Here is a 15847-nt window from a genome sequence, read left to right as displayed (position 1 = left end):
TTAGCGCACAGACAATTTGAAGCGCAAACTTTCTGCAGTTTATCATTTCTTTTAATAACTATTCCAAGCAGTGACCTGACGAGCTTGAAAATCGTGCAGTCTGAACTAGGCTGTAGAGGTATGCTCCTGATGAGATGGAGATGGTGTCCAGACCTGGATCAGGGCATCAGTGAGCTCCTGGACAGGCCGCGGTCCTACTTGGCGGCTTCGGATGCTCTGATACATAATGCCCCAGAAGTTTTTAAATGGATTCAGGTCTGGGGAACGTGAGGGCCAGTCAATGGCATCAATGCCTTCGTCATCATAAAACTGCCAACACACTCTGGCCACATGAGGCCGGGCATTATCATGCAACAGGAGGAATAGTAAATGGTAACTGGACTGCATTTATATAACGCTTTTAACAGACCCATGGCGATCCGAAGCACTTTACATCTTGCCTCACATTCACCCATTCTCTCATTCATACACCGACGGCGGTGTCAGCCATGTAAGGCGCCATCCAGCTCGTCGGGAGCAGCTGGGGTTAGGTAGGTATCTTACTCATGGACACTTGGTTAGATGGAACCAGGGATTGAACCACCAACCTTCCGGTTTTTAGAAAGCCCACGTGAACCACCGAGCAGCGAGTTGCTGAGCAGTGCACAAGTCCCACTAGACAACGTTGGGCCCTCATGAAGTGTTTTTCTGATTGTTTGGTCAGAAACGTGCACACCAGTCGCCTGTTTGAGGTCTTTTTGTAGGGCTCATCCTGCTGCGGAGTGGTTTTCTTCTACGTCTCTGCCCAGCTCTCCTCATGTAACAACTTTAAACTGTGCTGGGAGACACACCAAGCCTCCTTGCGATGGTACGCATTAATGTGCCATCCTGGAGGAGCGAGACTGATTGGGTTACAGGTACTGCCTCATGCTACACACATTGACAAGGACCCTAATAGACATGTGCCGATTTTCGATAATGCGATTTATCACGATAATGAATATGCACGATATTGTTATCGTAGGCATTTTAAAATATCATAAATAATAATTTATTAACAATTTATAATTTTTTTATAATGCACTCAAGAATACTTTGCCCATCAACCGTATAAATGCTCAACACCGCTGTATTCTGCGTCAAAGGGACACGCGCTCAGATATAAACAAGCCCAGCGTGCGTTTGCACATGACTGAACCGGTGAAGGAGACGCGCTGCTGAAGTGCCGCTCAGTGACAGCAGAGGGCGCTGATGAACCGGTGAAGGAGACGCGCTGCTGAAGTGCCGCTCAGTGACAGCAGAGGGCGCTGATGAACCGGTGAAGGAGACGCGCTGCTGAAGTGCCGCTCAGTGACAGCAGAGGGCGCTGATGAACCGGTGAAGGAGACGCGCTGCTGAAGTGCCGCTCAGTGACAGCAGAGGGCGCTGATGAACGGTAGAATGCAGCAGTTACCCCGGAAACCAGCAAACAAACACAAAACGCGTGTAGTTTTTAAAACAGCCATTCGTTTTTGTAATCTCAATGTTGTTCATCACAGCACCAAATACTTAATACTTAAAGACTTAATAGGCTATTTATTTTCAAACCTAAACATTTTTATGTTTTAATCTGGACTACAACATGCCCTAATGATTAGAACTGTTCTGATTATTTGTTATTGTTCAGTAAAACTTTGAGACATACGACTTCATTAGTTAACATGTTAATTCATTATTACCAAACTGACAATGAAAAATACTTATAAAGAATTAATCATTCTGAGTAATGTTAATTTCTTAGTTACTGTTTAATAACATTACAATCAAATCAAAATAACTTTTAATGGACCTAAGATAAAACTAACAATGATCAGGGTTTCTTAACTAACATTACCAAAAACATTATACTTTCTGTACCAAATGTAGCTATTGCTCAATCTTAGTTAATGCATTAAATAAGGAGACCTTATTTGTTAGACTACCTGTTGTTCTTTATAGCCTAATTCTTTTGCACTTTAATCTGTTTAAAAATTGTACTTTTACAGCTCTGAAAAAAAAATCATCTATGCCACCGCCTGCAAAATCAGTCCATCATTGGGGTAGTCTCCTAGAGCACCTGCTGCCACTTCATTAGAAACTGATTCACAATCTCATACTCTTCCTAGCTGGACAGACTGATTTCCTTGTATAATTGGCTTGGTGTCACACTGTGATATTTAAGTGTTCCTTTAAGTTTTTTAAGCAGTGTGATATTCACTATACTTATCATTCTTGGTGTGATTGGAACTTTATTCTAAATTATTAATTTACTGAATAATGTATTATGCTGGTTGTGTGCTGTTTTTTCTTTCCCCCATATAAAAGCATTAAAGAGAAGAGCTGTTCTCACAGTCTGAGAGTCCATGACGGTGTCCAGGAAGCTGTCTGAGGTCACTTCCTGTATGAGGGGTTGAGTGTGCTGCTGATGTTGTTTGTGTCCCATCAGATGTCTGTGTAAAGGACTGAAGCTCACACTGAAGTTCTGGATGAAGTCTTCTGCTCCCCACACACACAGAGAGAGAGAACAGCGATTATTAAAGGTGCACCAACAGTGTATGTGTGTGTGTCTGTGAGCGTGTGTCTGAGTGAGTGAGTGAGTGAGTGAGCGTGTGTCTGAGTAAGTGAGTGAGTGAGTGAGTGAGTGAGTGAGAGTTTGAGTGGTTTGCGTGCGTGCGTGAGTGTGTGTGTCTGAATAAGTGAGTGAATGTGAGTCTAAATGAGTGAGTGTGAGAGTGTATGTGTGTGAGAGTGTATGTGTGTGAGAGTGTATGTGTGTGAGAGTGTATGTGTGTGAGAGTGTATGTGTGTGTGTGCGCGCGAGCGAGCGAGCGAGCGAGCGAGCGAGCGAGAGAGAGAGAGAGAGAGAGAGAGGGAGAGAGAGAGAGAGAGAGAGAGAATGTGTGTGAAAGAGTGTGTGTGAGTACCCAGTGAGTCGGTGTGCTTGAGCACATAGTGCGTCTCGTCTCTGAGGTTGATGATGGTGATGAAGGGCTGGCCGCTGTGGTTTCCAGATGCTCCGAGTCTCCGGGCCAGTGGCCAGTGGAGCTCCGCGTCCAGCAGGAGGAAGCGCAGCGTCTTATTGGTGCGGCATTGCAGGCCAGTGATTGAGTCCAGCGGGCAGAGCTGAGGCCTCGGGGCGCTCCTGCAGCAGACGCTGACCTGGCTGAACCGACTGTACGAGCTCAGGACACTCCTGCAGGCGGCGCTGGAGAGCTGGAGCTGCTCCATATACACACCGAGAGCCCAACAGGGAGAGTCGGGAGCGGAGCGGCTCACACACACCTCACAGACGCGCTCTTCCCCGCTGGAGCCGGAAACCAGCAGAGACTGACAGCAGAGCGGGATGGCGGACGCACCGTCCTCAAAGCCGCAGCAGGAGTGATAACGCAACGCCACATCTGTCACCTGACACGGACAGAAGACATCAGTCATGTGATCCTCAAACACAAACACTTCCTGACAAATACAGAACACGGATGGGCAATGCCAATCCTGGAGTGCCGCTGGCCTGCAGCTCAATGTCTCCAGGATTACTACGGCTACTGGCAGGTGAGGGTTTTCAGGGTTGGAGCTAAACTCGGCCTGGCACTCCAGGACTGACGCTGCCAGTCTCTATGCTAGAACGAACCCTAACACAAGAGCACTTCATGAAGGACCAATCAGTTGATCCAAACCAGAGAACTAGGGGCAGGATATAAACCAGGGTAAATCAGTCAACTGGGAGAGTTTTTATACTACCACCTCTATCATGGTTAAGTTGTCACATGTGATGCAACACACAGGAACAATGCCACCGCACTTTTTACTGATGAGGAGAAAGCCGGCCAATGGACAGCCAGTGGATCCCACCTGTTCCCAGCCAAGAGCTGGCTTGCACACTTTAGGTACAAACACTGGACTAGTTGAGCGTTCCTCTCGAGTTATCCAAAGGGAACAGCATAAACTATAAATGAAAATAACACGCATCGGCAACAGGACAGAAAACAGGACTGTGCGCACCATTGCTCAAACACACTCCATGTACGGTCTTACACAGTCTGTTGAAGTCGCTCTCTAATAGTCTCGATCAACCTTGAGGAGGTCCAGAGGCTGGTCAAACAGGAGCAGGATTACCTCCACTAGTTCAGGGCTATCAGTATGACCAAGTGACCACATCTTCCTACTTTTTTTATTTTTAGAGTTGGTATGGTCAGACTCAGGTAAAGCAGTGCATGTAGAGGCAGACACTGTCCCAGCAGTGAAGGAGAGGAGGACAAGGCTGCCCACTGATGAGGTGAACCTCCAGCTATAATGACCTCTTTAACCAGTCCTTCCAGCAATGCATGTAGAGGCAGACACTGTCCCAGCAGTGAAGGAGAGGAGGAGGACAAGGCTGCCCACTGATGAGGTGAACCTCAAGCTATAATGACCTCTTTAACCAGTCCTTCCAGCAATGCATGTAGAGGCAGACACTGTCCCAGCAGTGAAGGAGAGGAGGAGGACAAGGCTGCCCACTGATGAGGTGAACCTCCAGCTATAATGACCTCTTTAACCAGTCCTTCCAGCAGTGCATGTAGAGGCAGACACTGTCCCAGCAGTGAAGGAGAGGAGGAGGACAAGGCTGCCCACTGATGAGCTGAACCTCCAGCTATAATGACCTCTTTAACCAGTCCTTCCAGCAGTGCATGTAGAGGCAGACACTGTCCCAGCAGTGAAGGAGAGGAGGAGGACAAGGCTGCCCACTGATGAGCTGAACCTCCAGCTATAATGACCTCTTTAACCAGTCCTTCCAGCAGTGCATGTAGAGGCAGACACTGTCCCAGCAGTGAAGGAGAGGAGGAGGACAAGGCTGCCCACTGATGAGCTGAACCTCCAGCTATAATGACCTCTTTAACCAGTCCTTCCAGCAGTGCATGTAGAGGCAGACACTGTCCCAGCAGTGAAGGAGAGGAGGACAAGGCTGCCCACTGATGAGCTGAACCTCCAGCTATAATGACCTCTTTAACCAGTCCTTCCAGCAGTGCATGTAGAGGCAGACACTGTCCCAGCAGTGAAGGAGAGGAGGAGGACAAGGCTGCCCACTGATGAGCTGAACCTCCAGCTATAATGACCTCTTTAACCAGTCCTTCCAGCAGTGCATGTAGAGGCAGACACTGTCCCAGCAGTGAAGGAGAGGAGGAGGACAAGGCTGCCCACTGATGAGCTGAACCTCCAGCTAAAGGACCCCTTTAACCAGTCCTTCCAGAACAATGTTGCTTTTTACTTACAAAACATTTATGAGTCAAACAACTTCTGCAGGTTTATAAAAAGGTTATGCTACAACTTCTGTAAAAGTAACGTACATATTGTACAAAAATAAATACAGTATATAAATAAAATGTGTGCTTTCTGTTTTACAGAGGTAGCATCATCTGTTAAAATACGTGCTTCCAATGCACAAAGTGCAACCTCTCACTGTAACGGAAATGTACATATTAATATACAACTGTAAGGTTTCTGAAACTAGTATGATTTAACCCACTAGTAACAAAAAGGTCAATCTTGCAACTGTAAAGATCAACTCCTGACTTAAATACAACAGTCCACTGTGAAGATGAAAACAGGCCGAATCTGAAATCGTTTACTGTTCCCTACGTCAGTACAGTTAAGACAGTTCACTTAAGGAGTGAATGAGAACAAGTGTGTGAAGTCAGACAGCCGTTGTGTGTACATCAGCTGTACTCTCGTTATTGTGGTGCATTGTGGGATTGAATGAGTGAACTCAATAACGTCCACTATGGTTTCGGACACCACTACAGATGGCAGTGCCTTCAAATAATGCCCTATCTGTGGGATTCAGCCTATAACTGCGTTGGTCACTGATGGGGTTCATGTTCATGTCGTTGTGTAATTACATCACTTCATAAAGTTACTTTGGGAATAGGGGGAAATTGCTGCTCGTGTGAAGTAAACGCAACAGTTTTAAACTTTCTGCTTAGATTTATGTATATATCTTCATAACAAATGAGACAAACCACAGATTTAGACTGCCCTGCAAATTCATAAAACAAAGAACGATGCTCTATGAGATAGAGAATTAATGAAGCACTCTCTCATAATCATATTTTTTACTCAAGTGTGGATATTAATCATATCAAGAACTTAAATATCATACATTCGTGTTATAAATGCATGTTGAATTATAAAAGCACTGAGTGTACCTGGTTGAGCAGCTGATTGGCTGTGAGGGGATTGTGTGGGAGGAAGGTGAGGAGGGCGGGGCCTTTCTGTAGCTCCGCCTCCAGTGAGTAACTCTTTGCTCCCGTTGGCTGAATCCAGTGAATGACGCTCTCTCTATTCTCAAACACCCAATCACAGACGGCCTGAGCGGTGAGGTTCCTCTGCGCTCGCGGGAAAACCTGCGTTCAGAAACCGGCACACTTCACCGTGTGTGTGATTATCAGAATGAGTGTGTGTGTGGGTTTATCAGAATGAGTGTGTGATTATCAGAATGAGTGTGTGTGATCATTAGAATGAGTCTGTGTGTGTTTGTGTGTATTAACTCACCAGTTATATTCCACTGTGTGTGTATCATGAGTGTGTGTGTGTGTGTGTGTGTGTGTGTGTGTGTGTGTGTGTGTGTGTGTGTGTGTATCATCAGAATGAGTGTGTGAGTGCGTGTGTGTGATCATTAACTCACCAGCGAGCTGTTCAAATGCCGGTGTAAATACACACTTTCATCTTCGCTGAGTGAAATGGCCTCCGCCACCGCCTGATTGGTCACCACAGCGAACCGCACCGCCCCCTGGTGATCTGAGCCAATCAGAGGACAGCATGTCAGAGGTCATAGGGTAAGCATTAGTGATGTGTGAGCGATGGCAGTACCTCTTCTGAGCGCGTGCAGAGCTGATAACAGGAAGCTGATGAAACCGGCCGGCTGAGGGGACGAGTTAAACTGGAAATAACCCACCACAGCCTGCTGGAGCACACACACACACACACGCACACATACACACAGAGAGAGACACAAACACACACAGACACGCACAGAGACACACACACACACACACACTACATTAGTCCCCTGATGTATGTCGGTATGTATGTGTGTGCGTCTCTGTGTGTGTGTCTGTGTGTGTCTGTGTGTGTGTGTGTGTGTGCCTGCATGCTCATCTTTGATTATTGATTGTTTTCAAATGCAATGCTGAACTTTTATACTACACACAAGTGTACTGCTTTTGACTGTCAGCTCCTGGCTCTGTAACACGAGGAGTGTGTGCATTTGTGACGACAACACGAGGAGTGTGTGCATTTGCACTCGCTCGTGCCCGCTTCACCGCATAACCGAGCAGAAGAAAGAAAGTTTGAAGTGAGTGAGAAACTTGTAAGGGACCGGCGAAAAGCAGAGGTTACTTTAACTGTGATGAAGAAGAAAAAGAAAGCTAATGGCGGACTGAAAGCAAGATGGCCAGAGCTGAAGAACGAGTCCACAGACGCCTGAGCTCTCTGCCGGAGAGGCTCCGCCGCGCGAGACGAACGCTGTGAGACTCGTTCTCCGCTGCATAGTTTACTACATGCTGTTTGTGTTTTGCAGAATAAGATTTTCTTTATGGGGCATTTTGTTTGTGTTCGGTCTTTCTAAGTTGTTGTCTTTAAGTTAATATTAGGCTACAGGAGCAGCATAGAGCGCATTCTCACGGCTATTCTTATTCTTGTCAGTCAGTATGAATTACATTTGATATATAAGTCGCAGGACCAGCCAAACTATGAAAACAGTGTGACTTATAGTCCGGAAAATACCGTATATATCGGTACATAAACATGCAAATAATCGGTAATAAAAAAAATCAATATCGGTCGATCATTAAGCAGAATACGGCCCTGCTTCATTAACGAGTCGCCGCATTCATTTACTTCATCACTAAAGGCAGACGGCCACCGGTGAGTGCAGATGCACGGTCCACATGGATGCGCCGCAGCAGCAGAGTGTGTGTGTGTGTGTGTGTGTGTGTGTGTGTGTGTGTGTGTGTGTGTGTAATGGTCCACATGGATGCGGCGCAGCAGCAGAGTGTGTGTGTGTGTGTGTGTGTGTGTGTGTGTGTAACGGTCCACATGGATGCGCCGCAGCAGCAGAGTGTGTGTGTAATGGTCCACATGGATGCGGCGCAGCAGCAGAGTGTGTGTGTGTGTGTGTGTGTGCGTAATGGTCCACATGGATGCGGCGCAGCAGCAGAGTGTGTGTGTGTGTGTGTGTGTGTGTGTGTGTAACGGTCCACATGGATGCGCCGCAGCAGCAGAGTGTGTGTGTGTGTGTGTGTGTGTGTGTGTGTGTGTGTGTAATGGTCCACATGGATGCGGCGCAGCAGCAGAGTGTGTGTGTGTGTGTGTGTGTGTGTAACGGTCCACATGGATGCGCCGCAGCAGCAGAGTGTGTGTGTGTGTGTGTGTAAAACGGTCCACATGGATGCGCCGCCGCAGCAGTGTGTGTGTGTGTGTGTGTGTGTGTAACGGTCCACATGGATGCGCCGCAGCAGCAGAGTGTGTGTGTGTAACGGTCCACATGGATGCGCCGCAGCAGCAGAGTGTGTGTGTGTGTGTGTGTGTGTGTGTGTAACGGTCCACATGGATGCGCCGCAGCAGCAGTGTGTGTGTGTGTGTGTGTGTAACGGTCCACATGGATGCGCCGCAGCAGCAGAGTGTGTGTGTGTGTGTGTTTGTAACGGTCCACATGGATGCGCCGCAGCAGCAGAGTGTGTGTGTGTGTGTAACGGTCCACATGGATGCGCCGCAGCAGCAGCAGAGTGTGTGTGTGTGTGTGTAACGGTCCACATGGATGCGCCGCAGCAGCAGCAGAGTGTGTGTGTGTGTGTGTGTGTGTGTGTGTGTGTGTGTGTGTGTGTGTGTGTGTGTGTGTGTGTGTGTATGTATGTATGTGTGTGTGTGTGTGTGTGTGTGTAACGGTCCACATGGATGCGCCGCAGCAGCAGAGTGTGTGTGTGTGTGTGTGTGTGTGTGTAACGGTCCACATGGATGCGCCGCAGCAGCAGAGTGTGTGTGTGTGTGTGTGTGTGTGTGTGTAACGGTCCACATGGATGCGCCGCAGCAGCAGAGTGTGTGTGTGTGTGTGTGTAACGGTCCACATGGATGCGCCGCAGCAGCAGAGTGTGTGTGTGTGTGTGTGTGTGTGTGTATGTGTGTGTTTGTGTGTGTGTGTGTGTGTAAAACGGTCCACATGGATGCGCCGCCGCAGCAGAGTGTGTGTGTAAAACGGTCCACATGGATGCGCCGCCGCAGCAGTGTGTGTGTGTGTGTGTGTAACGGTCCACATGGATGCGCCGCCGCAGCAGAGTGTGTGTGTGTGTGTGTGTAACGGTCCACATGGATGCGCCGCCGCAGCAGAGTGTGTGTGTGTGTGTGTGTGTGTAACGGTCCACATGGATGCGCCGCCGCAGCAGAGTGTGTGTGTGTGTGTGTGTGTGTGTGTAACGGTCCACATGGATGCGCCGCCGCAGCAGAGTGTGTGTGTGTGTGTGTGTGTGTGTGTAACGGTCCACATGGATGCGCCGCCGCAGCAGAGTGTGTGTGTGTGTGTGTGTAACGATCCACATGGATGCGCCGCCGCAGCAGAGTGTGTGTGTGTGTGTGTGTGTGTGTGTATGTAAAACGGTCCACATGGATGCGCCGCAGCAGCAGAGTGTGTGTGTGTGTGTGTAACGGTCCACATGGATGCGTCGCCGCAGCAGAGTGTGTGTGTGTGTGTGTGTGTAACAGTCCACATGGATGCGCCGCAGCAGCAGAGTGTGTGTGTGTGTGTGTGTGTGTGTGTGTGTGTGTGTATGTATGTGTGTGTGTAAAACGGTCCACATGGATGCGCCGCAGCAGCAGAGTGTGTGTGTGTGTGTGTGTGTGTGTGTGTGTGTGTGTAAAACGGTCCACATGGATGCGCCGCCGCAGCAGAGTGTGTGTGTAAAACGGTCCACATGGATGCGGCGCAGCAGCAGAGTGTGTGTGTGTGTGTGTGTGTGTGTGTAACGGTCCACATGGATGTGCCGCAGCAGCAGAGTGTGTGTGTGTGTGTGTGTGTGTGTGTGTGTGTGTGTGTGTGTGTAATGGTCCACATGGATGCGGCGCAGCAGCAGAGTGTGTGTGTGTGTGTGTGTGTGTGTGTGTAATGGTCCACATAGATGCGGCGCAGCAGCAGAGTGTGTGTGTGTGTGTGTGTGTGTGTGTAACGGTCCACATGGATGCGCCGCAGCAGCAGAGTGTGTGTGTGTGTGTGTGTGTGTGTGTGTGTGTGTGTGTGTGTGTGTGTGTGTGTGTAATGGTCCACATGGATGCGGCGCAGCAGCAGAGTGTGTGTGTGTGTGTGTGTGTGTAACGGTCCACATGGATGCGCCGCAGCAGCAGAGTGTGTGTGTGTGTGTGTGTAAAACGGTCCACATGGATGCGCCGCCGCAGCAGTGTGTGTGTGTGTGTGTGTAACGGTCCACATGGATGCGCCGCAGCAGCAGTGTGTGTGTGTGTGTGTTTAACGGTCCACATGGATGCGCCGCAGCAGCAGAGTGTGTGTGTGTAACGGTCCACATGGATGCGCCGCAGCAGCAGAGTGTGTGTGTGTGTGTGTGTGTGTGTGTGTGTGTGTGTAACGGTCCACATGGATGCGCCGCAGCAGCAGTGTGTGTGTGTGTGTGTGTAATGGTCCACATGGATGCGGCGCAGCAGCAGAGTGTGTGTGTGTGTGTGTGTGTGTGTAACGGTCCACATGGATGCGCCGCAGCAGCAGAGTGTGTGTGTGTGTGTGTGTAAAACGGTCCACATGGATGCGCCGCCGCAGCAGTGTGTGTGTGTGTGTGTGTAACGGTCCACATGGATGCGCCGCAGCAGCAGTGTGTGTGTGTGTGTGTTTAACGGTCCACATGGATGCGCCGCAGCAGCAGAGTGTGTGTGTGTAACGGTCCACATGGATGCGCCGCAGCAGCAGAGTGTGTGTGTGTGTGTGTGTGTGTGTGTGTGTGTGTGTAACGGTCCACATGGATGCGCCGCAGCAGCAGTGTGTGTGTGTGTGTGTGTGTGTGTGTGTGTGTGTGTGTGTGTGTGTGTAACGGTCCACATGGATGCGCCGCAGCAGCAGAGTGTGTGTGTGTGTGTGTAAAACGGTCCACATGGATGCGCCGCCGCAGGAGTGTGTGTGTGTGTGTGTATGTAAAACGGTCCACATGGATGCGCCGCAGCAGCAGAGTGTGTGTGTGTGTGTGTGTAACGGTCCACATGGATGCGCCGCAGCAGCAGAGTGTGTGTGTGTGTGTAACGGTCCACATGGATGCGCCGCCGCAGCAGAGTGTGTGTGTGTGTGTGTAACGGTCCACATGGATGCGCCGCAGCAGCAGAGTGTGTGTGTGTGTGTAACGGTCCACATGGATGCGCCGCCGCAGCAGAGTGTGTGTGTGTGTGTGTAACGGTCCACATGGATGCGCCGCCGCAGCAGAGTGTGTGTGTGTGTGTAACGGTCCACATGGATGCGCCGCCGCAGCAGAGTGTGTGTGTGTGTGTAACGGTCCACATGGATGCGCCGCCGCAGCAGAGTGTGTGTGTACCTGCTGGTGTGTGAGGAAGGTGTGCAGGGCACTCCTGGTGGGCAGGTATGTTAGTGGAGTAGAAACTCTCAGAATGAAGCTCTCCAGATACTCCGACTGAACCGGACCTCTGTACTCGATCGGACCGAACCTACACACACACACACACACACACACAATTATTCTGAGTGTTTATAAACTTGTGCTCACTTTACTGTAAGCGTGTGTGTACCTCCAGTAGTACAGATGAATGTGTGTGTCTGTGTGTCTGTTTGAGTGTGCGTGTGTGTGTGTGTGTGTGCGTGCGTAACTCCAGTAGTACAGATGAATGTGTGTGTCTGTGTGTCTGTCTGAGTGTGTGTGTGTGTGCGTGCGTAACTCCAGTAGTACAGATGAATGTGTGTGTCTGTGTGTCTGTCTGAGTGTGTGTGTGTGTGCGTGCGTAACTCCAGTAGTACAGATGAATGTGTGTGTCTGTGTGTCTGTCTGAGTGTGCGTGTGTGTGTGTGCGTGCGTAACTCCAGTAGTACAGATGAATGTGTGTGTCTGTGTGTCTGTCTGAGTGTGCGTGTGTGTGTGTGCGTGCGTAACTCCAGTAGTACAGATGAATGTGTGTGTCTGTGTGTCTGTCTGAGTGTGCGTGTGTGTGTGTGCGTGCGTAACTCCAGTAGTACAGATGAATGTGTGTGTCTGTGTGTGTGTGTGTGTGTGTGTGTGTGTGTGTGTGCCTAACTCCAGTAGTACAGATGAATGTGTGTGTCTGTATGTCTGTTTGAGTGTGTGTGTGTGTGTGTGTGTGTGTGTGTGTGTGTGCGTGCGTAACTCCAGTAGTACAGATGAATGTGTGTGTCTGTGTGTCTGTCTGAGTGTGTGTGTGTGTGTGTGTGTGTGTGCGCATAACTCCAGTAGTACAGATGAATGTGTGTGTGTCTGTCTGAGTGTGTTAGTGTTAATTTTGTCACCTATTTTTAATTTAGTCTTAGTCTTGAGCTAAATGTCCTTGTTAGTGTTAGTCGACTAAAAGTCTCGTCATTTTAGTCAAGTTTTAGTTAAAACATTTTAGTCTTTTATGACAGAAATTATTTCTGAGAGTATTTCTAACACCATTTCAGTCCAATAGAGTTTCACACATCTCAAATATTGGTCAAACGTCATAATAACCAGACAAAACACACTTGATATACAGGTCCTTCTCAAAAAATTAGCATATTGTGATAAAGTTCATTATTTTCCATAATGTAATGATAAAAATTTAACTTTCATATATTTTAGATTCATTGCACACCAACTGAAATATTTCAGGTCTTTTATTGTTTTAATACTGATGATTTTGGCACACAGCTCTGAAAACCCGAAATTCCTGTCTCAAAAAATAAGCATATATCATGAAGCGGTTCTCTAAACGAGCTATTAACCTAATCATCTGAATCAACTAATGAACTCTAGACACCTGCAAAAGATTCCTGAGGCTTTTAAAAACTCCCCGCCTGTTCATTACTCAAAACCGCAATCATGGGTCAGACTGCCGACCCGACTGCTGTCCAGAAGGCCATCATTGACACCCTCAAGCGAGAGGGGAAGACACAGAAAGACATTTCTGAACGAATAGGCTGTTCCCAGAGTGCTGTATCACGGCACCTCAGTGGGAAGTCTGTGGGAAGGAAAAAGTGTGGCAAAAAACGAGAAGAGGTGACGGACCCTGAGGAAGATTGAGGAGAAGGACCGATTCCAGACCTTGGGGGACCTGCGGAAGCAGTGGACTGAGTCTGGAGTAGAAACATCCAGAGCCACCGTGCACAGGCGTGAGCAGGAAATGGGCTACAGGTGCCGCATTCCCCAGGTCAAGACACTTCTGGGCTACAGAGAAGCAGCACTGGACTGGTGCTCAGTGGTCCAAAGTACTTTTTTCGGATGAAAGCAAATTTTGCATGTCATTGGGAAATCAAGGTGCCAGAGTCTGGAGGAAGACTGGGGAGAAGGAAATGCCCAAATGCCTGAAGTCCAGTGTCAAGTCCCCACAGTCAGTGATGGTCTGGGGTGCCATGTCAGCTGCTGGTGTTGGTCCACTGTGTTTTATCAAGGGCAGGGTCAATGCAGCTCGCTATCAGGAGATTTGAGCACTTCATGCTTCCATCTGCTGAAAAGCTTTATGGAGATGAAGATTTGGTTTTTCAGCAGACCTGGCACCTGCTCAGAGTGCCAAAACCACTGGTAAATGGTTTACTGACCATGGTGTTACTTTGCTCAACTCTCCTGACCTGAACCCCATAGAGAATCTGTGGGATGTTGTGAAGAGAAAGTTGAGAGACGCGAGACCCAGCACTCTGGATGAGCTTAAGGCCGCTATCGAAGCATCCTGGGCCTCCAGAACACCTCAGCAGAGCCACAGGCTGATCGCCTCCAGAACACCTCAGCAGAGCCACAGGCTGATCGCCTCCAGAACACCTCAGCAGCGCCACAGGCTGATCGCCTCCAGAACACCTCAGCAGCGCCACAGGCTGATCGCCTCCAGAACACCTCAGCAGCGCCACAGGCTGATCGCCTCCAGAACACCTCAGCAGCGCCACAGGCTGATCGCCTTCAGAACACCTCAGCAGCGCCACAGGCTGATCGCCTTCAGAACACCTCAGCAGCGCCACAGGCTGATCGCCTCCAGAACACCTCAGCAGCGCCACAGGCTGATCGCCTCCAGAACACCTCAGCAGCGCCACAGGCTGATCGCCTCCAGAACACCTCAGCAGAGCCACAGGCTGATTGCCTCCAGAACACCTCAGCAGCGCCACAGGCTGATCGCCTCCAGAACACCTCAGCAGCGCCACAGGCTGATCGCCTCCAGAACACCTCAGCAGCGCCACAGGCTGATCGCCTCCAGAACACCTCAGCAGAGCCACAGGCTGATCGCCTCCAGAACACCTCAGCAGTGCCACAGGCTGATCGCCTCCAGAACACCTCAGCAGTGCCACAGGCTGATCGCCTCCAGAACACCTCAGCATCGCCACAGGCTGATCGCCTCCAGAACACCTCAGCAGAGCCACAGGCTGATCGCCTCCAGAACACCTCAGCAGAGCCACAGGCTGATCGCCTCCAGAACACCTCAGCAGCGCCACAGGCTGATCGCCTCCAGAACACCTCAGCAGCGCCACAGGCTGATCGCCTCCAGAACACCTCAGCAGTGCCACAGGCTGATCGCCTCCAGAACACCTCAGCAGTGCCACAGGCTGATCGCCTCCAGAACACCTCAGCAGCGCCACAGGCTGATCGCCTCCAGAACACCTCAGCAGCGCCACAGGCTGATCGCCTCCAGAACACCTCAGCAGTGCCACAGGCTGATCGCCTCCAGAACACCTCAGCAGTGCCACAGGCTGATCGCCTCCAGAACACCTCAGCAGTGCCACAGGCTGATCGCCTCCAGAACACCTCAGCAGCGCCACAGGCTGATCGCCTCCAGAACACCTCAGCAGTGCCACAGGCTGATCGCCTCCAGAACACCTCAGCAGAGCCACAGGCTGATCGCCTCCATGCCACGCCGCACTGAAGCAGTCATTTCTGCTAAAGGATTCCCCACCAAGTGTTGAGTGCAGAACTGAACATCATTATTGGAAGGCTGACTTTTTTTGTATTAAAAACACTTTTCTTTCATTGGTCGGATGAAATATGCTATTTTTTTGAGATGGGAATTTTTGGGTTTTCATGAGCTGTGTGCCAAAATCATCAGTATTAAAACAATAAAAGACCTGAATAATGAACTTATTTTTTAAATTTATTTAATTAACATTTTTTTGAGAAGGACCTGTATGTATAAAGGATACTGTACATATAAGGTCAAATAAGTTTGCCTTTTTAAGATCTATTTTAAGCTTTTCTTGGGTTAAATTGTATTTGGTCGCATTCATTCATTTTCACTATTGTTCGCTTATATAAGTATAATAAATAATATTAGGATAGGAAGGTGTTAATGTTTTAAAATGTCCCCTTTAAGGAAATCTAATCTAGATGCATGAATATTAAAGAGCCATACAGGCACCACATGGGTAAACCATGGGATTACAGATGAAGGTTATGATATTTCCAGACACTAAACGATTCTAAAGTCGCCTCTTTGCATTTGAATTCTCCATTTTAACCTTAATCAGTACACTATAATATATATCAGTGCTCATTAATGGACCGTAATTATTGCACAAATTGTTTATACTAGCAAAAGATCTCCTCCAAATGTTCATTACTGTACTGTTGACCTGAATAGTGAAGCTGTTGTCTCTCCAGTAGTACAGATGAGTGTGTGTACCTCCAGTAGTACAGATGAGTGTGTGTACCTC

At 49.1% G+C, this 15847-nt stretch overlaps 1 protein-coding gene across 3 annotated transcripts in view; it reads right to left on the bottom strand.

Annotated features, from left to right (window-relative positions):
• Positions 1-15847, bottom strand: part of txndc11 (thioredoxin domain containing 11) — a 35188-nt gene that overhangs the window by 6406 nt on the left and 12935 nt on the right. For 2 of the 3 annotated variants that reach the window (XM_067440443.1, XM_067440445.1), the window contains exons 4-9: positions 11550-11679; positions 6841-6934; positions 6656-6768; positions 6177-6374; positions 2922-3402; positions 2348-2493 (exon numbers count right to left, since the gene is read on the bottom strand). In XM_067440443.1, the coding sequence (XP_067296544.1) occupies positions 2348-2493; positions 2922-3402; positions 6177-6374; positions 6656-6768; positions 6841-6934; positions 11550-11679 (1162 nt within the window). The remainder of the gene's footprint in view (positions 1-2347; positions 2494-2921; positions 3403-6176; positions 6375-6655; positions 6769-6840; positions 6935-11549; positions 11680-15847) is intronic. The other variant, XM_067440444.1, reaches the window with a different exon arrangement.

This window comes from Pseudorasbora parva, chromosome 4, assembly GCF_024679245.1.
Source record: "Pseudorasbora parva isolate DD20220531a chromosome 4, ASM2467924v1, whole genome shotgun sequence".
NCBI lineage: Eukaryota > Metazoa > Chordata > Actinopteri > Cypriniformes > Gobionidae > Pseudorasbora > Pseudorasbora parva.
Note: the sequence above shows the minus strand (reverse complement) of the source record. Positions and strands in the feature narration are given on the sequence as shown.